This window comes from Myodes glareolus, chromosome 18 (assembly GCF_982192425.1).
Source record: "Myodes glareolus chromosome 18, mMyoGla1.1, whole genome shotgun sequence".
In the NCBI taxonomy this organism is placed as follows: domain Eukaryota; kingdom Metazoa; phylum Chordata; class Mammalia; order Rodentia; family Cricetidae; genus Myodes; species Myodes glareolus.
In genome coordinates, this window is record NC_142043.1 from 61,301,789 (window position 1) to 61,328,740 (window position 26,952).

At 52.8% G+C, this 26,952-nt stretch overlaps 1 protein-coding gene across 2 annotated transcripts; it reads right to left on the minus strand.

The window, feature by feature from the left end:
- Nucleotides 1-1,349: 1,349 nt before the first annotated feature.
- Col6a2 (collagen type VI alpha 2 chain) lies at nt 1,350-26,710 on the minus strand. Of its 2 annotated transcripts, none has more exons than XM_048451421.3 (28): nt 26,552-26,709; nt 19,628-19,776; nt 18,909-19,507; nt 18,681-18,701; nt 17,916-17,981; nt 16,972-17,025; nt 16,824-16,868; nt 16,473-16,499; nt 16,136-16,162; nt 16,005-16,049; nt 15,636-15,689; nt 15,159-15,221; nt 14,500-14,562; nt 14,236-14,325; nt 13,622-13,684; nt 13,022-13,084; nt 12,693-12,755; nt 12,205-12,267; nt 11,693-11,743; nt 11,306-11,341; nt 10,919-10,981; nt 9,920-9,982; nt 9,710-9,745; nt 9,209-9,254; nt 8,917-9,069; nt 8,336-8,788; nt 8,195-8,233; nt 1,350-2,376 (listed from the first exon to the last, which is right to left on the minus strand). In XM_048451421.3, exons 1-28 carry the CDS (start codon nt 26,578-26,580, stop codon nt 1,778-1,780), a joined length of 3,123 nt encoding a protein of 1,040 aa, XP_048307378.2. In that variant the 5' UTR covers nt 26,581-26,709; the 3' UTR covers nt 1,350-1,777. The 2 variants fall into 2 exon arrangements, with proteins under 2 accessions (XP_048307378.2, XP_048307379.2); XM_048451422.3 differs by lacking the exon at nt 1,350-2,376 and adding an exon at nt 3,330-5,030 and having other exon boundaries at nt 26,552-26,710.
- Nucleotides 26,711-26,952: the final 242 nt, after the last annotated feature.

Consider the following 26,952-nt stretch of genomic DNA (forward strand, 5'->3'; position numbering starts at 1 on the left):
GCAGGCAAGCTTATCAGAGGACACTAGATGTCAGTATGGCTGTGAGCGGGAAAAGGCTGCAGTGTGAGCCAGAATGGGAGAGGTTGGAGAGAGGGAGATGCCAAGATTCCACCAATGCAACCCACTGCTGAAGTGGAATTAGTGGCTGTTGATTGAAATGGCAGGGCTTTAGAACTACAGTACCAAAAGTAGAGGTAAAATCGGCCTCGAGAGCGGCCTAACTAATTAGAACTTGTTTATTAGGAGGGAAGCACCAGTGGAAAACTCAAGGAGTCAACACCAGTTTACTTGGTCCAACTTTTAGAAAAAAAAAAAAATCCTTCTAAGTCCCCGGAGCTGGAAGTAGTTCCCTACATCTGTGTAAAATACTGTGAAGTAGAACTGTCTTTCCTATCAGCTCCTGTTGTAAACCAGGAGGTGCAGGAAAAACGTATCCAGTTCTGAAAAGCAGTGGAAAAACGGGGAATCTGGGCAGACGGACACCGGAAGAACATCTTACGAGGCCTGCTGTGATGCTGACGGCTTCCGAAGACAAGGGGAGTGCCAGTTCTCAGGCCTGAGAGCTAGGATAGATCCTCCAAGGTGCAGGCTGGGGCCCCCAACCCTGCCAACTTCACACCTGGACTGCTGGCCTCCATGTCCGTGACCCCATGAGCTTCCCCTTTCTAGTTCTTTTGTCTTTCCTCTTTTCTTCCTGTGCTGGGTTCGAACCCAGGGCCTCACAAACACCAGGTCAGCCCCTGTCTCTCTGCAGAGTACCATGACCCAAGACAGTAAACTCTAGGCCACTCAGGTGCCATGCTTAGTCATGTAGGTGGGACACAGCACAGGACCCACCTGTCCTGGAGAACCCACGGTTCTCTGTGGAGCCTCCAGGGCTGCAAGTGTGGAAGGCCTCAGGGTATGAGCAAGCTGAAATCACCCACCTGAAGTAAGGCTGACTTTTGATGGTCATTTATCTTGTCCATCCACAATTCACTAATTATATGTCCTTCCGTGAGTATCTCATTCAAGCTATGGGGTAGTCTCCTAGCACCTCGCCCTGACTGGGGACTAAGAGACAGCTCACATCACAGGGTGACAGATCTAGCTGAGTGCTCACTGGCCAGGGTGGAGTCCATGTTGAGGCTTTGCTGAAGACTCACTCGGGTCAGTGTAGTCAGTCAGCACCTTTTGGGAGTCCTTGCCCCTTGAGGATAGGGCAACTGGAGCTGGGAGTCAGGGAATGATGGATTCTGATGGGCATGTAGATAGCCCAAGTGTCCCCTTAGCGTTAGGAGAAGGCCCAGTGTGACATGCCTGGAGTAAGGCCCGGTTGGGCACAGACACTGGGGATCTGGCAGCAGCAGGGAGGTTCAAAACCTTTATTGGGCCAATGGGTGTGTGACATAGGGCTCTCAGGTCTGATCTGATATAGGAAAAAATGGGCAGAGAAGGGCAGGGCCCTGGGCAAGACTAGTACAGGCCAGCAGACAGCCTCGGAAGGGAATGTGGGATGCATGAAGAGGAGTGGGGAGTGGAGGGGCAAAGGCAGCGGGAAACTCTGGGGTCCCCCAGTGCTTGAGGGAAAGGATGGAGAAGTGGGAGGGGACACCGAGGGAGCTGAAGAGGGCAAGGGGGCTTGGGTCCAGAGTCCTCCGGTCCTGACCTTGGGAGAACGGCTTTCACTCTCCAGGAAAACCCAGTGTACAGTCCAGCATAGACTGGCCAAGCTGGGGTCCTGTTAGCACCACAGAGAGGAGATGGAGGAGGGATGGGTGGGCACGGTGGGCAGGTGCTAACAGATCCAGCGGATGAACCTGTCAAAGAAGCTGGGCTGGGCCAGACTGTCAAAGTCTTTCTCCCGGAAGATGGCCGCCCTGTCACCCAGGCTGATCTTGGTAAGCACATCCATGTCCACGTCGCTGCCCACAGCGATCACGGTGGGCACCACATTCTGCTTGCGCATGGAGTGCACCGACTCTTCCAGGCTGTCATTACCCGTGACGCCATCCGTGAGGAAGACAAAGGAGAGCTCTGCGTGACGCCGCGCCCCGCCTTGTGCACCCAGCACCACATTGTTGATGGCATGCACGATGCCGGCACCCACGTGAGAAAAGGAATTGAGGTAGTCAGTTCTCTCCAGTGCCTCATGGATGGTGGTCAAGTTGTAGGTCAGTGGGAAGGCCACCTGCTGCTGATTCTGGCTGCCGTACTGCAACAGGGCCATGCGGGCGTTGAGCGGGTCATCGTCCCTCCGTGCCAGAGTCAGGCGCCGTGATACCTCCTCCACGAAGCGCCGGGCCTTGTGGAAGTTCTGCTCGCCCAACCGCTCCGAGCCATCCAGCAGGAAGACAATGTCCACAGGCCGCTGTGTGCACTGGGCCACATATAGCTCTGCAGGGAAGATGTAAGGTGGGCCCAGACGGGCAAGGGGTGGCCAGATCGAGACTCATCCCATCTCTGCCTACACCCTGCCCACTGGATCCCAGATCATGGGACTTTGGGGCTTCACCCACAGCCACAATGGACCTCAGCAGAGCTGTCTCAGGTGATGTAATTGGCTCAGGCTCCTTTGGGAGTCTGTTTGCCATTCCCTGGGACTGTCTCTTAAGTGGTCCCAAACTAGAGGACTAGAGATCTGGCTAGAGGCCAGAAGACCCATCTTTTGTCACCAAGCATGTCTCAGCCTAAACCAACTACCTCTGGGACCCTCAGCAGCCCAAAGACCACCTTCAGCCCAAGATAAAGTTACTCACATAAAGTCCATCTTTGTTGGGAGGCATGATAGGGCCTCTGGACCTGACTCCCTCTCTCAGGGGCCACTTACTTCTGAGCCAACTGGTCTGTCTGAGTCACACATTGCCCAGAAAGAGAAAGGACCCATATGTCCTGGCATTCACTGTAGCTTTGGTATGCTGCTAGGGTATGGCTAGAGGAGTCCAGGTAGTCCCTTTGTGGCCTCACTGCCACCAAGAGATGCTTTTCTCTAAGGGATGGTCACTAGCCCTGACATGCAGTACTATGGAAGCCGAGGCCACACGTACACCGCCACGCACGTGTCAGAGACCACGGGCTGAGGCCTGGCTCCCTATTCATCAGGCATCCATCTAGGCTCCCCCTAGAGGAAGATGAGCTCGGCTCACCTGTACATGCTGCCATGGCCCAGCCATTTGGGACCCCAGGGAATCGCATTGAGACTAGCCTGACTCCAGTCATGTATGACCACAGATACTGAGGCAGGCCCCAGCTGCCAGAGTGCTTACCCCCCACCCCACCGAACCCCGGTGGTGCGTGAGGGTCCATCCCTGTGTATACTAGCCCAGCTTGCATTTGACCACAGCAATGCATTAAGTTACAGGTTTCATCTTTTTATAACATGTTTAACACGGCTCACTCCCCCTGAGACTGAGCCCTGAGCCAGGGAGTGCCTGCAGACAGGGTCGGTCTTTTTACAGAGCTTACTAGTCACATAACTTATTGTCCCTTCACCGTCCCTGGAATCTGCTCAGATTTGCCCCGAGTGTCTAGAAAGTTGTTTGTGGGAGACTACTGGACTTCCTAGCTCCTCATAACTGACAGGCACCCTCACAGCTATTACTGCAAACTCAGAGGCAGACATACAGTAGGGGTTGTTGGCTTGGGTACTTTTTCTTAACATCAACAGCTACAGGGCCTGGGGGAAACCAGGAAAGGCTGGTGAAGATCCGTTTGTAATTTGGAATTTGGGGACTCAAGGATCTCTGTGGTTCATGTCTGTGGGGGTCCTTTCTTCTATCTGTGACCTCATAGCAGGGAGGGGATGTCACCCTCCCAGAAAGATAGGTCTCACCCTGGGCTAGAGGGGCACAGACAGGAACAAGGACATCAGTCCAGCCTGACAAGCTCCCTGGAGCTCAGTCAGAACATTCCAGGTTCATGAGCTAACCTGGATGGCTAGTGACTTTGCAGTGGGTCCCTTGCCACTCCCCACACCAGGAGAGGACGCCTTTATGGTTCTCGGTCACGTGACTGAGGGTATCAGAAGCTCTGCCTGTCAGATACTCTTATGCTTTTATACATCCAGAGACCTGGCTGGGCATACAGGTGTTGGGGGCACACCGGCAGACCTGCTCTGGTACCTCTGGTACTTTGATTTACTGGGCATGACAGAAGTGGAGGTATCTTAAAGCCCTTGTTACATCCCTATGGCTTTTGCAGGCTATAAACACATACCTGACACCAAACATGAACCCAAATCAGAAGCAGAAAAGGAGGGGACCTCCCCAAACACTCAGATAGCACCCCATCCTAATCTGTGCTTTCAAACACAGGAGAGCTCCGCTGAAAGATCCCCAGAAGTTTACATCTCAAGAACCTCAATATTAATGCCCTTTACAGTCCTTTGCCAGATGTGAACTTCTGGGGCTTAAGGGGGGCCCTTCAATCCAGTCACTGATGTCCTTGTAAAAAAGAGGAACGAGGGGGACAAAAGAGGAGGGGACACAGACACAAAGAGAGGCTATGGGAAGACAGAAGTGACGGTGGGGTAGTGTGCCCACAAGCTAAGGATGGCAGCTCTGCCAGCGGCTGGAGGAAATAGGGAGGACCCTCCAGAGAGAATAACGGTAAAGAGGTAAGATTCTGGACTCTGGCCTCAGGACTAGGAGGGCAGGTCCCCGTGGCCTAAGGTCTAAGCTTATGGTGGCAGCGCTGGGAAGCTGTAAGAATTGAGGGGTTAGCGCGGGCTGTCTGCTCATGGTGAACCCCAGGGCTTTAGCAGAGTGTCAGCACACTCTCTGGGTCCCCCGTAATATCCCTGTGCACCAGCTTAAAGGTGTCAATAAACAGCTGCATCCAGTCCTGCCGCTCGACCCCTGTGGAGAACTTGGCCCTCTCGGCGGTGTAGACCATCACAGCCACCAGTTGGGAGTAGGCAGATGGGTTCTGAGTGAACTCCGTGGCGTTTAGCAATTGCTGGATCAGGGGGATGGTCTTGGGGAAGGTAGGGTCCGGACCCTCTTCCGTGCGGAGGAAGGTGACCGGGGGCTTGCTGCCAGGCCATGGTTCATCTGTAAGGGAGTGTCCAGAGAAGACTTTAGGGGCTCCAGTGGATGTGGCTGGCCTCCAGCCCTCCTTAGGCCTCTGACCACAGACAGTAGTTAGGACCAAAGAGACTGAGCCAGGGAGAGATTGAGCAGGTGGTGGTATCTGGCCTAGGCAGGAGGCCTGCTGGGGAAAAGAAGCTGAGAGCAAGCAGCACAGCCCAGGAGACTTAGCCTTGTAGCAGTTTGGGGGTGTCCATAGAGCTCTAGGGAAACCCAGCATGGAGCATTAGCGCCCAAACCCAACTGAGAGACGTGCACAAATCTTGTAAACTTCTCCAGTTCAGTGCTCCGTCTCAGCATCCCTAGATGAGTCAGCTCTGGAAAGCGCCCACAGACAGAACCACACCGCTGACACTTTGTCCCAGACATGATCTGCTATCCCAGGACCTATCCTTGAGGGTCTGAGATAGTGGTGCAGACATCATGGGAGAGCAAGAGCCTCTCTTCTTCCCTCCTCTCCTCCCTCGCCACCCCCTCTCTCTTCCCTCTTCTTCCCCATTCTCTTATTTTCTCTTCTCTTTTTGTAACTCCATCTGCCTCTTTCTCTCCACCCTTTCTGCTCTGTCCCTTTGTTCCCCCTTCCCTTTGTTTCTTCCCTCTATTTCTCTTTTTTCTTTGTTTCTTTATCCCTTCCTCTCTCCTTTGTTGCATCTTCCTCTCTCTGGATCTTACCCTCCCCCCCTTGTTCCTCCCTCTCTCTGGCATCCAGTGCCTGCTGGATCAGAAGGGATGACTCAATGGATGTCATGGCCAAACTCACTCCCTTTTCTCTCGTAACCAAGGAGGCATGAGGAAACCCAAACGTGTCCAACACAGGACCAGGCCCCAGGACCCCGGGCCTCCTTGGGGACACTTCCTTTCCTAAAGGCTCTTGTTTCTTTTTTCCACAACCAGTGCTCAGGTCTCACTGCAGTCTTTGATGCCATGGTCATTACCAATTTTCTCCCTGCAGTTTTGAGCTTGCCAGGCACTCTCCACAGTCCCTAAGGACTGACCCCATGCTTAGCCTGAGGCAGGCTTCTGGACAAGGCTGGCTACTTGGCTCAGAAGATCAGGGCTATGTCAGAGTTGGAAGTGTGTTGTTAACGCTGTATTCACATCAGAAATGCTCACAAGGATGCTCACCCAGGACCCCACTCGTAAAGATACCGTCTAAGGTCACTGTGTCCCCAGACACCATATTTAATTCACCTTGAAATTTCATATAGCAGTGAATGGAAATGTGCTTTATAAGGTCAGTAGAAGGGGGTTAGGGAGCTGGGAAGTGTGGAGAGGACCTAGTAAGGAGCGCTTTGTGGGGTCCTAAGCTCTTAGTGTAGGCTGCCATCCCCATTTCCTCCTGATCTTGCCACCCTCCAGAACTGGTGTGCCCACAGATAGAAACTGTCTGATCCTGGCCCCTATCCTGGAGCCACTGCATCCTGTCACCCATAGTCACCCTATACAAGCCAGACACAGACATCACCAGAAAGGAAGATGCAGAGAGACAGCTCTTTGAACACAGAGACAAACTCTCCTCCATAAGGCATGAGCTGAGCAAACTCAGCAGGTAAAATCGAGGTAGACCAAGAGCCAGGGCTGTGCCTCAAGAAACAAGGCTCACCCAACAACAGAAAATCAACATGACTGACCATTGCTTTCAAAGCTAAAGAAACCCCCTGAGGAGTCACCAACGAACAAGCACGTGACAGGATTCAACACCTCCTGTCCTGATGGCAAAGCTCAATAAGGGGGAACTTTCTACTCCCTAAAGACAGTCACAGACACCCGCAGCTGGTGTCACACTTCGGACGTCTCCCACTGCGATCAGGAGCAAGACTCAGGGACCAAGACTCAGGAGCAAGACTCTGGCTTCTGTGTTGCGGGGATGGAGCCATCTATAGCATCAACCTCCCTTACACAAACCTCACTAAAGGTTTACATCCTGTACAGTACTGCGCTACAGTCTAATACCAAAGGTACGGTCCAACCTGGGAGCTAATCAAGGTGCCAGCAGCTGGGGTTGGGGGGTCTCCCTGCAGACATGGCCCCTAGCCTTTGACAGATACCAGAACTGGCAACTTGGGGCCCATGCTCTGAGCCTCACACAATCCTCCTCGGGGTGGCTGAGGCCAAGGCATGCCCTGAGAGTGTTTTCTTGGTAATGATCTCTGCTGAATAATGTGAGACCCTGACTCCCAGTCCACATGGTCCCTTCTGTTAGGCGGTTTCAGGGTCTGTGCACATGCTCAGTGGCCACCTTGTCTTTGAGAGGGGCCAAGAAAGTCTATGCAAGGAGATGCAGCCGCATAGTGTGGGCCCTACAAGAACTATCACCTGGGGCCCAGCTCTACAGCAGGCCACCAGAACCGGCCCACCCCCTACTCAATGCTCCTGGGAGGGGCAGGGCTTGCAGAGCAGACTGCAAGGCTCCCGAGGCCCCGGGGCATCTCCCGGAGACTCTTGCCCAGTTATTCTGCAGCAGTGTCTGGGGAGGCATTGGCAGGGACTCTCAGCACTTCAGGGACCCCTTCTACCCTCCCCTGGGAGTATCAGCTCGGGTTCCAGCCTCCTACCACGAAGGCCACAAAGGCAGCTGCAGGGTTAGAAGCAAAGCCAGTCCACTACTGGTGGGCATCAGCATGCTTGCCCTCCCCTCCCCCATAGTTTACACCAGCCATTCTGCCCATCAGTTTTAGGGCTGTATCTTTTGACAAGAGCTTGCCAGGCCCTGGCAAATAGATGGTTCTTTTAGCTAAATCTGTCCAGGGCCAGGCCCCCATGGACCAAAAGGAGAGTCCCCAGTGGTAGGGAGACTTCAGACTCTTGGATGAGACTCCCTTTGTCTTGAAATGCCTTTTTGGTCAGTGGCCAAGCATCAAGCACAGCCAGGCCAGCAGTCTCTGCCCAGATGGTACCATACAGGGGTTCAGGATGACACTATATGCTCCCAGGAGCCAGTCCTCACCCTGAGCTCCTGACTCTACCATGCCAGGGGTGGACTTCAAGGGTTTCTCCCCAAGGAAGCACCTCCACAATGGTACACCCTTGAGACTGCACAGTTCTTTGCAGCATCCCTGGCTATTAGAACAGGAAGGATGCTGGGTCTGCTCTGCTTGTCTGGGGTTAGGGTTAGGCACCCGTGTTACCTGTTTGGCAGGGAAGTTCTGGACACACGATCTGGGGATCTAGAAGAGAGAAAAGAGAACAGGTCTCTATTAGTTCCTGCTGGGCCCTCGGTGGTCACCTACTAGCCTGCTGGAGCAAAGGTGCTGGGTGTCACCACTCACCTGGGCAAAGGACATCTTCCATGTCATCGATGAACTTCTCAGCCACCAGGTCAGAGAACAGTGTCATGTTGCGCACCTGCTGCGGCTTGTCACAGGCGATGGAGTAGAGGTTTTCGCTCTCGTGCGTCTCATGGAACATGTCACCAATGCCGATGGCTGTCACGGTGACATCTCGGTCACACAGGGCCCGGAGATTGAGGTCATCATCGCGGGGGTCGTGGCGCCCATCTGTGATGACCACCGCGAACACCCGGGTCTTCTGGCGCCGGCTCTCCTTGATGAGCTGATTGTAGGCGAACTTGAGGGCAGAGGGCGTCCAGGTGCCGCCGGCAATCCACTCCAGGTTTTTGACAGCCTCCTTGAAACTGGACAGGGAGTTGACTCGTTCGTCGTCCAGCCGGATGGCCTCAAAAGTGCCCTCGTGGCTGTACTGCACCACACCCACGCGTGTGCCTACAAGGGTACAAAAGCGGGAACAGTGTCTACCAGCCACCTCGAATGAAATCACAGGCGAAGCCATGATCCTGGCTAGAGGCAGGGATCTGATTTCTGCCTCAGGGTCCTTCATGGCCTTCACTGACCTGTCTCAGACTTAGGGTCCTTGGCAATGGCGCCCAGCCTGTTGACCACATTGATGACGAAGTTCTTCTCCAAGGTGAAGTTGGTGTAGCCAATACTCTCAGAGCTGTCAATGACGAAGACCACATCCAGGGCACCACATCGCTTCTCACAGTCTGGAAGTGTGTGTGTGGGGATGACAGGGTTAGTGGGTAGAGCGTGTGAAGACCCTTAGGGTACACGGCCAGGGATACCCTGAGTGATCCCACCCCATATACTCCATCCCTCCTGCACTTTTGCACTAGGCGAACTCACCGCAGCACCCGCAGGTTTCCCTCACATAGGTCATGACATCACATTCCTGCAACACAGCCCCAGTGGGTGCATTTAGGCAGGGAGCACCTGCCATTGCATGAGAGCTTCCACAGGAGTCCCTGACCCCATGTCTGCTGGTGTCTGTGCCAATATGTGGAGTAGAGGTACCCACATCTCCAGCTTTGCCCTATGACCTTACCCATGCCAACTCCATCCACTAACTCCTACCCTATGGTCTTGTCCTTGCCAACCTGATCACTGCTGACTCTGCCCTCTCAACCCCCTGCCAGCCTTGATTCATCTTCTGACCGTGTCTCTGGTCAACCTCAAACCTGTTGGCTCTGACCTCTGCCTGGATGCCTGCTAACTTTGCCCTCTGAGCTCCTCCTCTGACTTTGCTCCTGCCAACCCTCTGTACTTGATGCTCTTGGATTTTGCTTTTTAGAAGAGAGACGGACACTTACAAACAAGGATCCTGACTCCACACTACATGACACCTACCGTGAGACCAGGGTCTCCAGGAGGGCCAGGTTCTCCCTGGAAGACAAAGGGCAGCCGTGAGAGGTGAGACTGCTGGGTTCAAGTCACTCCTGGTGCCACCACTCAGTGCGTATCGACTCATGGGCCCACTAAGGGCAGAACCAGGATGCTCTGTGTACATCAGCCTGGTTGGCCCAGGAGCTATGGACCTAAGGGATAGAGGTGGCTTACCTCAGGTCCTGGGATTCCTCTTGGTCCTCGAGGGCCAGGTTCACCAGGGGGACCAGGATCAGCCTGAGGGGGAATAGGGAAGTAGGCTCAGTATAGCCCTGGGAGGTCTCTTTGCCCCATAGAAGTATTGTCCCCTATCAATGGCCTTTGCTGGGAGTACAGTGGCATGAAGGACTGCATCATCCATTTGATCCTGAGTCTGATATCACCCCAGGAATGTCCTGAGCTGCCGTTATCAGAGCCTGGTAGGCAAGAGAGAGTAGAAGGCCACTGAGGAACTCAAAGATAATAACGGAATAACTCACGCTGCTACATCCTAGGGTCATCTAGTCACTCTGTGTGCCCAATCTACCTACCCATTTATCCATGACCTGTCCACCAGCCTGCCATCCCTCCATCTGAACTGAACTGCCAACCCCATTCATCCATCCATCCACCCATCCATCCATCATCCATCCATCCATCCACCCATCCATCCATCATCCATCCATCCATCCATCCATCCATCCATCCATCTATCCATCCATCCATCATCCATCCATCCATCATCTATCCACCCATCTATCCATCCATCCACCCATCCATCTTATCCATCCATCCATCCATCCACCCACCCATCCATCCATCCATCCATCATCCACCCATCTATCCATCCATCCACCCATCCATCTTATCCATCCATCCATCCATCCATCCACCATCATCTGCCACCCATCCTTATCTGTGCTGTCTTGCCCTCACTGTCCCTCCTGCATCCATACGTCCACCTAGATACCCAAGGGTGCTAGGGACATGGAAGTGAAGACGATATGGGCCAGGCTGGTGCCAACGGACCAGAAGGAGGTGCTGGCTGAGGATGGGGTGAAGAGCAGAGGAGGCCTCTGAGTTTGACGTTCCCGTCAAGGGCTTGGTGTCAGACAGGCTGGGTGTTTTCCCAGGAATCTCAGGCCCGCCTCATGTGCTAGCCCATTGCCCTGGGCATAGGATGGTGACACTCACTGGCTCGCCTTTGTCTCCCTTCCTTCCGGGTGCTCCTTTCACACCAAAGTCTCCTCGGCCTCCCTGTGACACAGGACATATGTTAGTTGTGGGCAGTGGGTGGCATACACCCACCCACCCCACATGACAGGACCTTCCACAGACTTCCAGAAGCTCGGAGGTAGCACAAGCCACACTCAGAGTTCTGGGCATTTTCAGGGAAGCCCTGGGTTTTGTTTGGAAAAGGACACAACACAGGAACCACCATCAGTTAAAGCCCAGCCAGGGCTCATGTGGCCTGTCTTGGGCCAAGGACATGCCTGAAAGATGGCTCCCAAGTGGACATGGCATGCAGGACTTCCATGACCCCACCAGGAAAAGGCTAACCGGGACGAGACCCCCAAGTACCTCAGGGCCTGGTGGGCCAGGCTCTCCTTTTTCACCCTGTAAAGCAAGCAAAGGTCTAATAGGTGGCTCAGTCACAGACTCCAAGTCTAACTACAGGCAGAGAAGCCCACCCTCCCCTGGAACTGGGGTCACCCCTCATGATTTCTTGGATATTAGAATTTGTATAGAAGCTCACACACACCTCAGGTAAAGGCCACAGAACCCACACATGCTGAGCTATGTCTGACCCCTGGCGTCTCTGGGTGCTGGCTGGATCTGCCTTTGCACCAACTGACAGGTGGCCCCGTCCCCTCCCTATTCCTAGTCCCACATCGAGGGAACCACAGAAGCCTTGGGGCCCAGTCCACAGGGTTTTCCTGGGGGTTCTTCTTCTATGACATGACTCACGGGTGTTCCTCGGGGTCCTGGGTAGCTGAATCCAGGCCTTCCAGGATCCCCCTGAAGGAGAAGATTGAGTTAGTAGAAATGACTGACAAAGAGGCGGTGTCCAAATAGTGCAGATGAGGACTGGGGTATCTTGTGTAGGGTGGAAACAGAAAGTGTGAGCCTCGCCTTGCTTGTCCACCTCTGGACAGGAGTGTGTGCGATTGATGTGCCAGATAAGCCAGGGGCTGTGACACACACTAGAGAGGCCACTGGGATCATGCGGTACCCATATGGCTGTCCATCCCTCAGGACCCTGCCATCATCCTAGGCAGGTCATTGCTGGGGAGGGCAGAGGACAGGTTGCATGGTCTCCAGCTGCTCTCCAGTCTCACTAGGAGCTGGGAATAGGAGGCTCACTGGAGGCCTCTCTCTTCCTCCAGGCCTCCAAGCTTCTCTTGAAACCTTCCTGTTGGGTTCCTCCACAGGCAACTGCTTTGGGCCCCATCCCATATCGACAGGAGGAAGGGACGTACCTTGGGACCTGGCTGTCCTGAATCTCCACGGGGTCCAGCATCACCAGGGTCTCCCCGAGATCCCTGAGGGCAGGAGAGCAGTCAGAGGTGGCCTTGTCACCTGAAATGGTGACGACCTAACCTGCTTTGACCAGCTCGGAGAAGATGGTAGGTCTTGGCACCAGGGCCGCCACCTTGCCTGGGGTTAGGAGTTGGGATGAGTGCAGAGTAGGCAAGTGTGGGTTTGTAGGACTGTGGAGTAGGGTGGGGAGTGGGTGGGAGGTCCAAGGCAGAGTGGGGAGTGGGCTAGGGGCCTGGGAGCAGAGTGGGGAGTTGATAAAGGGTTGGGGGAAGGGTAGGGAGTAGGGAGTTATGGAACAAGATGGGGAACAGGTGGAGGGTTGAAGTGGGTGGAGAAGTTAGGGATTGAGAACGGGGTTAGGAGTGGGTGGGAGCCTGGGGGCAGGGTGCTGTCATGGCCTCAGGGCTTCTAGTGTCCTGCTACCAACCTGTTTTCCAGGCTCCCCAATAGCACCCTGGGGGCCTCTGGGTCCAGGTAAACCTCTGTCTCCCTGAGAAGAAATGAAATGAGGGGAAGACGGTGAGGTGCTGAGGTCTAATAGTACAGAGTCCTGACCTCAACCCCGTGGTTCAGGGTGAGGTCAACCTGCCCTGGGCCCACTGCCCACCAGTGGTCTTGCCTTGGCTGGGTCTGCGAGATAGTTAAGTGGGGCAGGAAGATTATGGGGCACAGTTTCCTCCAGCCTGGCCTTTGCTACCTCCTGTCCTGGAGATAGCCCCCTTCTGTCTGGTATCTGCCACCCTCTGCCTTGCATACCTTGGCTCCTTTGCTGCCAACTTCTCCAGCCAGGCCTCGAGGCCCCTCAGGACCAGGATCTCCCTGTGAGAAGACAGGTCTGGTCAGGCTTTGCCAAGGAGTAACTCTGAGTTCCCCTCTCCAGAGGCAGTATTAGGGGGATGGGGTGACGGGGTTAGAGGAACGAACTATTCAGTCCACTAGGACAAAGGCACTGGTGTGTGAAGGGCGATGTCAGAATGGCAGTGTTCTTCCTCCTGACATCCCCTCATCCCCACAGACCAACAGTGTCAGTCCTGCTGAGGCCACTCCAGGGGCGAAGGGACCCTAACCAGTTCAGAGGAGAACTCCTTCACTGCCATTCACTGTGGCAGTGGGAGCTGCGGGAACGTGTATGTCTGACGTGGAGATGATACTGTAAGACGGAGCAGCATGCAGCCTAAGTAGTTGTATAGGGCACATATGGGATGGGCGGCGCCCTTCCAGAAGCCTCACAGACAGCTGGGAGTGGGAGCTCGCCGGTCCGGTTCTTACCGTCTCAGACAGTGCAGGGACCAAAGCCCCTCAGCTTTCTGGGGAGAGTCCAGAGCAGACCCCTTGGGTCTTTACAGAGCAACTCACCTTCTCCCCCTTTGGACCATCACTGCCTGGGCCGCCCTTGGTTCCAGGATCTCCCCTGCGTCCCTGTAGAGAATGGACGTGAGGACGAGGGAAGAGTGAGATGGCCGGGGGGCGGGGGCGCACGTGGGCCACCTGTAGCCCTGCCCTCCCTAGGACACTGGGGACCGGAGCCTGGTGTTGCCTCCCGATGATATCTGCTTGGGGTTGTGGCTCTATTTTCATACTGCTTCTGTGCCAGCTTTGTCCCATCGGGGGAGTCAGGACTCGGTATATGGGTGCTCCTGGTCAGGCTGAAAGTCCTGGTCAATGGCTGGGATGTGGCTTGGATAACCAGTATGGTCATTCCTGATCATTCCCTGACTGGGCCTTCTCAGACTGTCTCTTCTAAGGATCAGCCCTGGGATGGGGTTCCCTACACCACGTTCAGTCCTGGGGAAGCTTTATAGGGACAGTAATGAAAGGGCTGGCGGGCAACAGAGGGTTCTGCCCATCCTCAGTGCCATTTGACAATGTCCCTTCATCAACCTTGCTGCCCAAAGTGGTGCCCCAGAGGTGCCCCAGAAGAGCCCAAAACAGGGGCCTGGTTCAGGCTGAGAGACTTAGAGTAAACTCACGGGTTCTCCTTTTGGTCCACGGGGGCCAGGCGCTCCCTTGCCTCCTTTCACTCCGGGACTTCCAGGAGCTCCGTTGTTGCCTTGGTATCCCTGTGTGGGGCAGGGACAATTCAGCACGGCTGGGAGCATGGCTGAGGAGCGCACCAGGGCTAGGACATGATGTCTCCCTTAGTCATCCTGTACCGTCCCTCCCCACACGTATGAGGGCATAGAACCGCGTGGATCACATCCTGGGCAAGGGTGGTGAGCGGGCCAGCAACTCACCTTGCTTCCCTTATCTCCAGGGTCTCCTGGTGGTCCCCTGCGTCCTGGGCGGCCAGCGTCCCCCTGGAAGCGTTGGGGGTGACATCAGCTTTTCGCATGGACAGGTACTGGGGCAGTGGGGCAGGATCATCTAAATTCCCCCATGTTCTTGGAGCACACAGAATGCCAGGCATAATGGGGGAGGAATTTGCCATGGTGCCCAAAAGACCAACCCATGAGCCCAGTGTAAAGTCTGCTGCCCCCTCTGGGGAAGAAGCCCTATGTGAGAGGCCCTGGTGATGGCAGGATTGCTAGGCAGGAGAGTCAAAGGAGGAAGCAGGCAGAAGGGGCACGGTCTGGTCTCCTAGGGAAGGCCGACTATTCTGTGGGTAAAGGTCCAGGCTACCGAGGGCAAGGGAGGGTCACAGGGCCTCGGGGAATAGGAACTACAGTGACTGGAGCTCCCTTTAGGGTCTCTGCCCGATTGAAAGGGGAGGTGGGCAAGCTGTGCTACAGGTGACCCTGCTCTTGAATAGTGAATCTGAGAATGGGACCTCCCTGCTAGGCTTCACAGCCTGGGCTGTCCCCTCACCCCGATGTGAGCTGGCATAGGGAGCCCCAGAGCAGGGGTTCCTGAGGGTGCTGACAGCCTGTTTTAGAGTTACTAGCCAAGTCCTTACCTTGGCACCTTGGTCTCCTTGCTCGCCTGGGCTCCCGGCTTCTCCAGGGTATCCGTCGGGGCCCTGAGGGAGGTGAGAAAGGCTTCTCTGAGTGCTGCCATGGTGGACTGTGTTTCCCACGGGTCAAGAACACAGAGCCGTCCCATAGCTGCTCACCCAGGCTCTGAGGTCCCGGCTCCACAGGAGCCATGCCTAACACTGCCCTCGATGGGCATCCAAGTTTCAGAACTTCCCAGCCTAGGACCATGAGCTCCACCTGGTCTGGAAATTGTGTATGTCCAAGGGTTGGCTCATAGGCTCCTGGGGGTGGGTGGGTTGGGACCTCAAGACTAGAAGAGCTCAAGACTGGGGTGAAGACCAGGCAGGGAGAGGTTGGGCAGAAGAGAGAATCCAAAGACTTGCTTCCAGCCTAGCCTGGTAGCCATGTCCCCTGAAAGACGTTTCATGTGATAGACGGAGGATGGTGAAGTTACCCACCCGACTTCCTGGGTCTCCCTTGCAACCTGGAGGTCCAATGCGGCCCAGTTTGCCCTGAAAGAAGAAGAGGGAATATCAGAGGGTAGATCTGGAGGTCTACACACATCAGTGATGGCGCCACTCAGACCTTGTATGACAGGGCCAGCTGTACCCTCGTCAGAGCACAGAATGGTGGGGTGATTCCCACTTTGCTGCATTCTGTCTCCATGACAGAATCCCAGGACCAGGTCAGGCGCATGGGTGTGGACTGTCCTCACCACATGCACGTGTGTGTGTGTGTGTGTGTGTAGTACGTTTCTGTGCGAATAGACTTATGAGCATGTAGGGAGAGGCAGTGGCTGGCAGTCCGGGCTGGGCTGGGGACTCTACCTTCTGTCCATCAGTTCCATTCTTGCCAGCTAGGCCGGGGGCTCCCTGGCGAAGAAAGAAAAAGAACTGGTTAGTCCCAATCCATTCCTTCGGAGCAGCATGGCAGGGCACACCCATCCCTTCAGGCTTACCTTCCGACCATCTGATCCAAATTCACCCTGTGCAGGAGGCAAGCGAAGTGTTAGTGAGTTTCCAAGCTTCACAGATACTGTTGTCTTTGGGGTGCAAATGAAGATCCCCCAGCCCAAATATGAGGCCAGAAAACTAGGTCTGCCTCCAGGCAGGGGGGAAACTTTGGTCTGCCTCCAGGTAGGGGGAAACCTCAGTCTGCCTCTAGGCAGTGGTTGGGGGGGAACCTAGGTCTGCCTCCATGCAAGGGGGAGACCTTGGTCTGCCTCCAGGAGCCCACATGCTGTGTGCTGTCAGGGCACAGTGGCTCTCTATGCCCTGTGCAGCATCCCAACCTACCTTCTCTCCCTTGAAGCCAGGCACACCCTAAGGGCAGAAGGAAAAGACAGTGTTACCAAGGGCATGCCAGCAAGTGCAGCGGGACCCTGGAGAGACAGATGCGAAGGACAGCCGAGACCCAGCAGTGACTGTCATGCCTAGAAATCATATGTGGGTCCTGAACGCATGCTTGAGAGAGGAGGGGTCGGGCTGAATGCAGTTTTGGAGTGATCTTCAAACTGTAGAGGAATTCCTCTTCTTTGACAACAGGGGCTGGGCTGTGGACGTCCCCAAGGGCAGGGTGGGGAACTGACCCAAACTGACCTCCCTCCACTTCCCTTCTCCCATCCTAGCCCTAGGTAGGGAACTTGCCTTGGGTCCTGGGAATCCAATGGGGCCTTCGATGCCAGGGTCTCCCTGTGAAGAAGGAACAATGAACCTTGGGTGTGACCCCAACCCTGGAGGCGGGGAGAGTGGTTGGGAGGTGGGTCAGGGGCCAGAGGCTATGTGGGGACCTTACCTGTCGCCCCTTTTGTCCAGGCTCTCCTGGCTCTCCCATGTTGCCCTTGGCACCCTAAAAGTAGAGGACAGGGTAAAAGGTAAATTGAGGCAAGGGAATCCTGTCATCTGCAAGAGGTGGTATGGCAGAAGCTGTTGATCCCTCCCCAGGTGGGAACATCTTGGGACAGGGTCAGATGCCCCTGAGAGCCCCGGTGGTCCCCACCAGGCTCTTGCTGACTCTCTTCTCCGAGTCTTGATGACAGCCCTCCATGAGGGCTACACTGCAAATGGGGCTGAGCAGCTTCTCAGCTGGGGATGCTGGGGCTCAGGACCTCAGTACCATAGCCCAGACCACAGCTGACCCTGGGCCAGGGAGCGGCTGGCGCAGGAGACGTCTCACCCAGCTACCTGCTGCTGTAGAGGCTCTCAATCACTGTACTCGGAAAAAGCGTGTGAGGATGATCTACCCCCTTTCTAAGTCTCTGCATGTGATTGGCGTCATCTCCTTCCTACCCCTCTGCTTTCTGACACATGAATTGTTGGTTAAAGACGCTAAGGTGGTGAAATAGGAAGGGATTCATTTTATACAGCTCCGTTGTTAGGAAAATGCCAGGTAACCATTCAAAGCAGATTCCTCAAAGCCTAGAATCAAGTAAACCTCCAAGTGGATGCCTCACATCAATCAGCAACCACGCCACCGACAGAAAGGAACCTTGTGTGTTATGGGCATGTTTACTTGCTTCACAAATGAATTTTAAGTGGCATATTTTAAAAAACTTCTCAAACATTTCCTACTTTTCTCAAAATACCATTTAGAAGGGAATGGATAAAATCTGAAGTTTAGTCTTCCCAAGTCTTGAAATGCAGAGTTATCCATAGCCAGCTGGCCTTCATTGTGGAATTCCTGCAGGTCAGGTCAGGGGCTTCCTAAAGCATGGGCCACACACTCTCCAGGCCTCTTACCTTCTGTCCTCGGTAGCCCTTGGGTCCATGGGGCCCAGGAATCTCCAGGCAGCTCACTTTATAGCACTGAAATGAGGTGAACAAACAGCAGATCAGGTTGGTGGGACAAGTCCCCAGCTGGGTGTGGACTCGGGACAGGCATAAGGTCAGTCTCTCAGAGGAAGCTCCCAAACACCCATACAGACAAGCAGAGTGGAAGGAAGGACCAGAGCCACAGGGTACTAGATAGGTGGGGGCCGGTGATTAGTCAAATCATCCAGCCAGGTTTGGGGTAAGAGAGGCTGAGATAAGCAAGGACCAATGAACTCTGGTTATGGCTAGGCACCATCTGTATACGGGGACTGATTTGCCGTTCTTGGAAGTAGCTGCTCTAGGATGGCATGTTTCCACAGAAGGAGTGGGGTGGGACTTTGGGTACCCAAGGCTGAAGGACCCCGAGACAGGTACATGGCTTCCACTCTGGGTTAGATAAAGCCCCCGGTCTGGGACATGCCTTAGCTTCTCCAGAAGTCATGTGTTTGGTAGATAACTCTAGTACCAGCCATCTAGGGATTCAACAGCCTGCGTTTGATTGGGGATGGATTAGGGCTTCATGTGAGCTCAAGAGTATCCGGCCCCACGGAGCAGGTGGACGTCAGTCCTTCTGCCGCTCCAGTCTGCTCGAGGCCCTGGGCAATCAGGAGTGTGGCGTTGGCCCTCTGCTTGGTCAGCAGTCTTGGCTGCCAACAGGCAGCACAGGCTGGGCTGTATGACAGGACAACTCACCTCTCCGTAGGCTTCATGTTTCTGCGGAAAAGACAGAGACCAGATTAGCCTGAGCCTGGGAACTTGTGTGATGCTTCCTGAGTCTGGGTGGGCTGGTGGCTATGAGAGGACTTGACCCTGACTTCCACCAACTGCCTCACTCACAGGGGGACCCACTGAACTCTGACTGCTGCCTCACTGGTGAGTAGACAATATTCTTAACCTCTTAACAATATCCCAGCCGCTCACCATGACCTTGATGATGCGATTGATGGTGTCCTGGTCAATCTCAGTCGAGTCGGGTCTCATGGTGGCGTAGTTGTTGCGGTAGAGCTCATGAGGGGTGTTAGCAATGTCCCGCAGGCCTTGCTCATTTAAGTTCCTGTTTGGGGCCACAGCAAAGAGCCGGATGCCCTCCTCACGGGCCCGCTCAGCCTGCATTTTGATGCCCCCACACGGACTGCCTGTGACGTGGCCGTCGGTGATGACCACAGCAAAGTGGACCACCCCTCGGCTTCCGTGCTGCCGGATCTGCTGTGTCATGTTGGCCAGGGCACAGTCAGTAAAGGTGCCCCTGCGGAAGGAGCGGATGCCTTGGAGGCTCTTAGTGAAGGAAGCCCGGTCGCTGCCGGGTGGGCTGAACACCTCCACCTGGTCCGAGAAGTGCAGACCACCATAGCGCCAGCTCAGGGCCACCTGGTCCAGGTAGAATTCATTCTGCAGCTGGCTGATGAACTGCGGTACAAACTGCTGCATATGATAGAGCAGGCTGTCTGTGGGGGACTGCATGGCCACGCTCTCCGATGTATCCAACACGAAGTAGACGTTGACGGGGCAGTCAGCCTTCTCTGGAGTGTGTGGGGGGGCGGCAACATTAAACCCATCAGGGTTTGCCAAATCAGGGCTAGCCCACCCTCACCCTATGAATACAACTTCTGCCCCAGAACTCCAGAGCCCCACCCAGGTACCTGGACAGTTGTTGTTCCTGTCGGTGGTGGTGATGTCGGGAGAGATGACTTCCTGCTGCTGAGCGTGGAGGACTCCCAAGAGCCCCCCAAGCAGGAACACAGAAAAAGAACCCTGGAGCATCTTGATAGCTGTCATGTGCCCTGACGTCCTGCAATAAAACCGGGGCCCATTATGGACACTCCCACAAACACGTGGCTGCCCTCCCAGGGTGGAATGCACATAGCTGGTAATTCCTTGAGGAAACAGGGGCTTCCATGTTATTGCCATAGGGGAAATGTGGCTCTCCAACTCTATTGACTGCAGGGCTCAGTTCTAGACTGGATTCAGACATCCAGCCTTCCCATGTTGTCTGGGGGCAGAGTACACATGGATGGATGATTTGAGAGGGTTGGAAACACCAGGGAGCAGCGTCTCTTTACACACCCCACTCCGGGGTCTGCACTGGGAATAGGAGAAGGGAGAAACACACCCACTTCACTACTCTGTGGGCAGGTCCTAGGCTCAGTGTGGGACTCTGGGCATACCCTGCTTCCTATAGCCTGATCCTCCTTCACAATGGGCATTGGTATGGACTGAGTTGGTCAGGGTTAGTCAGGTACAGTGAATTTTAGTATGACTTTCCACCAGGTGCCAGCAGACTGAGGGCAGCCTTTTCCCCTCTGTGGGTGCAGCAAGACCAATGGACTCTCTGTGGCTGTGCTCCTGGGGAGACTCTGTCTTAACTTGTCATCTGGGAAATTTCTTCAATCACGGAAAGTACTTTGGATTTCAGATGTTACAGGATTTTAGTTGAAAAAGAAGTAGCATCAGCAAACAGCATATTCGATGCTGAGGATGGAAGGTGTCAGGTATTGCACACACACTTGTAATCACAGCATTTGGGAGTCTGAGACAGAAGCCATGAGCTCAAGACCAAGTCTACAGAGTACGATCCTATCTCTAAAAATGATGAAATAGACTATACACGAGTGTGGTAGTTTGAATATAATTGGCTCCCATAAGCTCATAAGGAAGTGACATTATTAGGAGGTGTGGCTTTGTTGCAGTAGGTGTGGCCTTGGAGAAAGAGTGTCACTGTGGGGGACGGGCTTTAAGGTCTCCAATGCTCAAGCTACACCCAGTGACTCAGTTCACTTCCTGTTGCCTATAGATCAAGATATAGAGCTCTCAACTCCATCTCCAGCACCATGTCTGCCTGCACACCTCCCTTATATAATATGCCATAGTATTTGCATATAACTTATGTATATCCTCCTATACTCTTGAAATCATCTTTAGACTGGTGTTTATGTCAAGCACAATGGAAATTCTATATAAATACTTGTTATATGACATTTTAAAGACACTGACGGGAAGTAAAAGGTCTGTCAATATTTAGCATGGATACTATTTTATTTTCAATCTGTGATTGATTGAATTTATAGATGTAAAAGGCTTTTATAGATTTATAGATAGAATTTATAGATATACAGAGGCTGACCATTTATAATTTCAAAACATAACTAGTACATATTTAAATTTCTATTTTATTTTTATTTTATGTGGATATGTATTTTACAAGCATGCATGTATGTACGCCACATGTGTGACTGGTGCCCAAGGAGGCTAATAGAGGGTGTTCAATCCCCTGCAGCTGGAGTTATATACTGTAATGAGCTGCCATGTGGGTGCTGAGGAACAAATCTGGGTCCTCTGGAAGAGCAGTCAGTGCTCTGAACAGATGAATCATCTTTCCATCCCCATAACTAACATTTCAATATACTGGTTTCTTAAATTATATAGCAAAAAGACTTTGAAATTACAAATAAAAATGGAAACACCAGCTTTTAAACTAATAATTGTTTTCTTTAAAATGTACTAGTTTTCCAAATCATTTCTGAAAACAAACACTGGAGCTCCCCTCCATGGCTACAGTAACACTAGCTTTTAACAGTTGCCCACATTTCCCTTTTCTGAGATATTTATGTTTTCTTATGGCTTAGTTATTGTCCATCATCCTTCATGTTAGCCTTTGGGGTTTCCCTTAGCGTCCTCCTCAGGGAAAGGGAAGTGATGATGAACTTGCTCAACTGTTGTTGATCTAGTAAGGTCTGTTTCCCCCTCACTTTCAAAGAACAATTTGCTAGAAACAGGCTTCTTGGCTGATAGTCTTTTACCTTCAGCACTTTGACTATATTGACCCTCGGCCTCTGGACTCAAATTCCACGAGAAATCTGCCAGTAAACTTGTCAAGGCTCCTTTTTTGTACTCGACGACTCATTCTTTTTTTTTTTTTCTCCTGCCTTCAAGATGTCGTCCTTGGGGCTAAATTATGATGGGTCTTAATGTAGGCCTCTCTGAGTTCATCCTGCTTGGAGTTTGAGCTTCTTGGATGCTTATATCTGTGCCATTAATCAAATCTGTGAGGTTTCCCCCAGAAATCATTTCTTCAAACTCTCTGCTCCCCGCCCTCTCTCCCCTAGGAGACTCCTATAGAGCGTATGTTGATCTCGATGATGCTCCACGGGGACCCCCTGGACTTCCTTCACTTTTCTCAAGAATTCTCTTTCCACAGGGTGACTAATTCCCTTCTCTGTCTTCAAGTTCACTGATTCTCTCTTCCAGTTGTTCAGATATGCCTCTGACTCTCTCTAGTAAAAATTTTTATTTCAATTCTGTACTTTCAGATCTTTTCATTTATTTTGAGTTATTTCTGGCTCTTCATTGACATTTTCATTTTATTCATACATTATTTCTCAAATTTATTTATATCCTCCATTAGTTTTTAAGGCATTTTAAAGATGCCTATTCTAAAGTCTTTGTCGAGTAAACCTACTGAGTTGTTTTCACACGGAGGTCCTAGTGATTATTTCTTCCCTTTCTCAGTCAGGCACTCTACCCCTGAGCCATGCCTCCCCTTCTTTCTTGGTACATCTACTGATGTGAGCACTGTTTATCTCCCATTGCAATTCTCTTCCTTTACGTTCTGTGTGATAGTTTCCTGGAAACTGGAAATTTGAGTCTAATAATGGAGTATCTCTGGACCTCAGAATCTCCTCCTCTCTGATGACTTGACGTTTCTCATTTGTGTTTAACTGTTTCAGGCTGCCTCTGTGACAAGAATCAGCCTGAGTAAAACGTGAAGCCTTCTCGGGCTCTTTCTGATCCCCACCACCTGCCTCTGTCCATGGGCACCTGCAGAAACTTTCTAATATCCCCTGGTCACTTCATGGCTTTGTCATGCATGTATGGTTTCAAAGTGGGAACAGAGGAGAATAAGGGGAATAAAGTTTCAGTCCTGTAAGTCCTTGGGAAGTCACACTGTCCAGAGGGGAAGAGAATTGCGGCAATGGGAGGTAGACACAATAATGCCCAGGTCAATAGCTTTGCCATGACAGACACCCAAAAATGCATCTTCTTCAGCCTCAGAGAAGTGAAGGTAGATATTAATAACAAGGGGGAAACTCGGAAAATCACAAAATTGTGGAAATTAAACATTATGCTCTTAAAACAACCCACAAATAAAAAAAAGCACAAGGGTTATGGAATATTAGTTTGGGATGTGTTACATTCGTTTATGTTATGGAATATTTGTTTAATGATGCAAAGATGTGTTGCATTTCTTTGTGTTGCATTTAATTCTGTAAAGCTGTGTTACTCTGCCTGTCTAAAACACCTGATTGGTCTAATGAAGAGCCAAATGGCCAACAGCGAGGCAGGAGAGGGAGAGGTGGAGCTCCAGGCAGAGAGAATAAAGAGAGAGGAGAGGGGGAGTGAGAAAAGGAGACAGGATGCCAGGGGCCAGCCACCCAGCCACCCAGCCACCCAGCCACCCAGCCACCCAGCTACACAGGCAGCTACAGAGAAAAAAAAAGAAATATAGAAGAAAGATAAAAAGGTAGACAGGATAATTTTTTAAAAGCTGTCTGGAAATAAGCCAAGCAAAGGCTGGGCATTCATAAGTAAGAGTAAGTTTTCGTGTGTGATTTATTTGGGAGCTGGGTGATGGGCCCCAAGGACCAAAGAGTTAAAAGAAAAAAAAACCACCTACACTTAAAATGAATAAAGACCAATAAACAAATTCCAAAACTTACACAGCAGAAGCAATGCTAAGAGAGGAGGCACACAGCTGTAAACGCCCACACCAAAGCTAAGAAAGAGTTCACATCAACAGCCCACCTTACAGTGTAAGGAAGTGGAGAAAGGACAACGGAGCAAATCCATGGGGAGTGGAGGAAAACAGGTGTATACTAAAGAAAATGGAGAGAGTCAATGAACTAAACCTGATACTTAGAAGACACAAACAAAATTGACAAGACCTGTAGCTAGATCAACAAAAACTTTTTGAAGAAAACTCAAGTTAATCATAGATAAAAGTGGAAACACATGAACCAGTTCTACACACCTCTTTAATATTAAAAATAGCTACAGAGCAGGATTGGGGGTGTGGCTCAGCGGTAGAGCATTTGCTTAGCATGCACAGGTCCTAGGTCTGAGTCCTAGTGTATACATGTCTCTCTCTCTCTCTGAAACCAACCAATCAGGAAATGACAAGTGGTAGGGATATGAAGCAAAATGAAGCACACGGTGGGGACCCTGCTGTTGAAAGTGTAAGGTGGTGAAGCTGGTGTCAAACCTTGGTGGTTTCTCAAAAAATGATAAACAGAATTGCCAAAAGTTATGACTCTTCCACTTCTGGGTATGTCTTCATGCATTCAAAGTATGAATACAGAGATTTAGTTCTTCCCCTCCCTCCCCAGGGTCTCACCACATAGCCAAGCAGTTAAAGAAAGAAAGAAGAGAAAAGAACATCTATTAGGAACACAGGGAAACTGTGGCCGGGCGAATCACCATAAGTCTACAAATGGTCAGTGATCAGATAACGTTGCATAACTGAGGCAGAGCAAACCCACAGCAAGGCACTGTACACCAAGATGGGCAGATCAGCAGAGACCAAAGGACACAGGTTCTGCCCCGCTTCTTCTGTGGGTGTGTCTGATAACACGTGGCTCTAGGGGCTCCTAGAACTGAGCTCCCCACTCCATGATCGTTTCCCTGTCTGCCACATGGACTAGGAAGGTACCCCACGTCTAGCTAGTATTGTGCCTTGGCTCTGCAGTGGGTCAGTTTGCATCCCTGGAGATGCTGTTCACAGTACGGTTCGCCCCAGGGTTGAGGGCAGAGGCTGGGTTTCCAAGTTTGCTTATGTGTGGTACCCATAATCCCTGCCTATTTGTAGGAGTTCCCTAGATTCTTACACTTTTCATAAATGAGCAAAAAGAGACACAGCAAGGCTGACTTATTGAAATGTGGGACCATGTAAAAGGAAAACAGACACATAAACAAAAACCACACTAACCATCTGCGTTCTAGAAAGCCTGCCATCCCCACATCTTAACCGGGTGCTTTGGGTTGTGAACAGTCAATCTACACTGTGTATCCAGGCGCCCAGACTCCCTGCTAGCTGAGACCAGTATGTGCTTAGTCTGAGACCAGAAAGCAGAACTCCTCCAAGAGGGTGGGTATGGCTGGTGTCTGCCAGGGTCTGTGAAAATTCCCAGTCCCTCTCATCCTGGACTCTGAGAGTCCTATCAGAAAGCCCCTGGTGCCCAGTGTTTCCCAAGTCCTGCTGAGAGGCCCCTTCCAAAGCACAGCTGCCTGGATTTGCTGGACAGGAAGGAGCTCACTCTCCAGCAGACAAACTGCCCAAGTGGCAGCAGCCTCGTCTGCTTCTTCCAAAGTCTGTGCCGGCTCCCTGACACCATTTCAGTAGACAGAGAATTTTACTGTCCCCAAGACTAACACACAGTCCTCAGAATGGCTGCTCTACACCCCCATACTCAGCGCCGCCCCCCCCCCCCCCCCCCGTCTGGTCTGTGGTACCTGACATCACCTGTTCCCTGGAACCCTAGGTCCAAATCCCGTTCCTGGCCCTACCTCTTCCCTCTAAGGGACCGCAGATACCTGCTTCACAGCCAATATTTGTAAGAGGAATTTTCAAATGCCCCTTTCCTTTTCTTTTTTCTTGCTAAGTGTGTGCTGCCTCAGAGCCTGAACCATTTTATTGGGGGGAACAACCCAGCAAGTTAATCTGGACCTCAAATGTTCTTTTTAGGTACCTGGTCCCTCTGTGGCTCTGGCTCCATGTCTTGAGGTGAGCACGGGGATAGTCCCTGAAGACCCAGGCTTCATGAGGGCTGCTCTGTCGATAGGGGAGGTGTCTCTACTGTTATCCTCTGTGCTCCAGCTGTGCTCCGGGGAGTCCCAGGGGTGGGATGGAGCCGAGGGTGACAGATATTATTAGCTTGGGACCCCCCTCATCTTAGGGTCCCTCAGCTCCTGCGCCTCTCCCTAAACACCGAGGAGGTTCAGCGTGAGGGTTGGTGTCTCCTTGAGAGTATCTGGCTTGCCCGCCCGTTGGACCTGAGACTCCTCTGTTGCCCACAGAGCACCCTTGAAGTCCATCTGAGGAGCTAGTTCAAGTAGCAGCTACTTTCCCCAGGAGGAATCCCCTTTCCTGGGGCCTGCAGAGAGGACAATAGGGCCTGTGTCCAAGTCCAGGTCACACCATGTCCTCCCACTGAGGTTCCTTAACCCTCGGGAGATGGCCTCCAGGCCAGAGATAACTCAGACCTGCTAGGGATGGCCATGGGTCTGACCAGATGCCAGGCACTCTGTGGACTAGTGAAGTAGGGGGAGTCTGGACCATCAGTGGTCAGTAGAAAGCTGTGGAGTTCAGACCAAGAGGAGACCTGCACACCAACCAGGCTGTGTACGGCATAGACCTAGGGGCCAGCTGGATACTAGAACCCGGGGCTGGATTGTCGGTTTGGCTAGAACTGTGACCCCTGAGAACTCAGCCTCCACCGTAGATCCCTGAGGTGCAGCACCTGAACCCTGTTTCTCCTCTCCCCCAGTCAGGCTGGACCCCACATGAAGCTTACCTGGCTAGGCACTTCCAAAAAGAGGTCATCTGGGCACTTCCAAGGAGAGGCCCGGTCCTGACGGCCCGAGATGCGGGCGCCGAGTGGGTAGGAGGGAGGGGACCTGGGACGGCCCGGGACTGAGCGGGAGGGGACGAAGCCAGAGGCCTCCCACTTTAACCCTGCCCCGGGCGGGCGGATGCCTGGGAAGCACGACCACCGGGAGGCGCTGCGGCCCCGCGGATGGGCGGGGTCAGCGGGTGGGGATGCCGAAGCCACTAAGGGGGAGCGGAATGGGGGGGAGCGAGGGGAGCGGAGAAGAAGCTGGGGGAGGGGATGAAGGGAGGCGAGGAGGAGGAGGAGGAGGAGGAAGCGGCCAGCACACGCTGCTGCAGCGGTGTGGCTGGACCCTGTCTGCACTG

Excerpts from the sequence above, each read along its gene's own strand:
- Col6a2 (XM_048451421.3), bottom strand. The coding sequence starts at position 26,580 with ATGACCTCTTTTTGGAAGTGCCTAGCCAG. Across the intron at positions 19,777-26,551 it reads TTTTGGAAGTGCCTAGCCAG|GACGTCAGGGCACATGACAG; the intron begins GTAAGCTTCATG and ends GTTTTATTGCAG. Across the intron at positions 16,869-16,971 it reads CTGGACAAAAGGGGCGACAG|GGAGACCCTGGCATCGAAGG; the intron begins GTAAGGTCCCCA and ends CCTTCTTCACAG.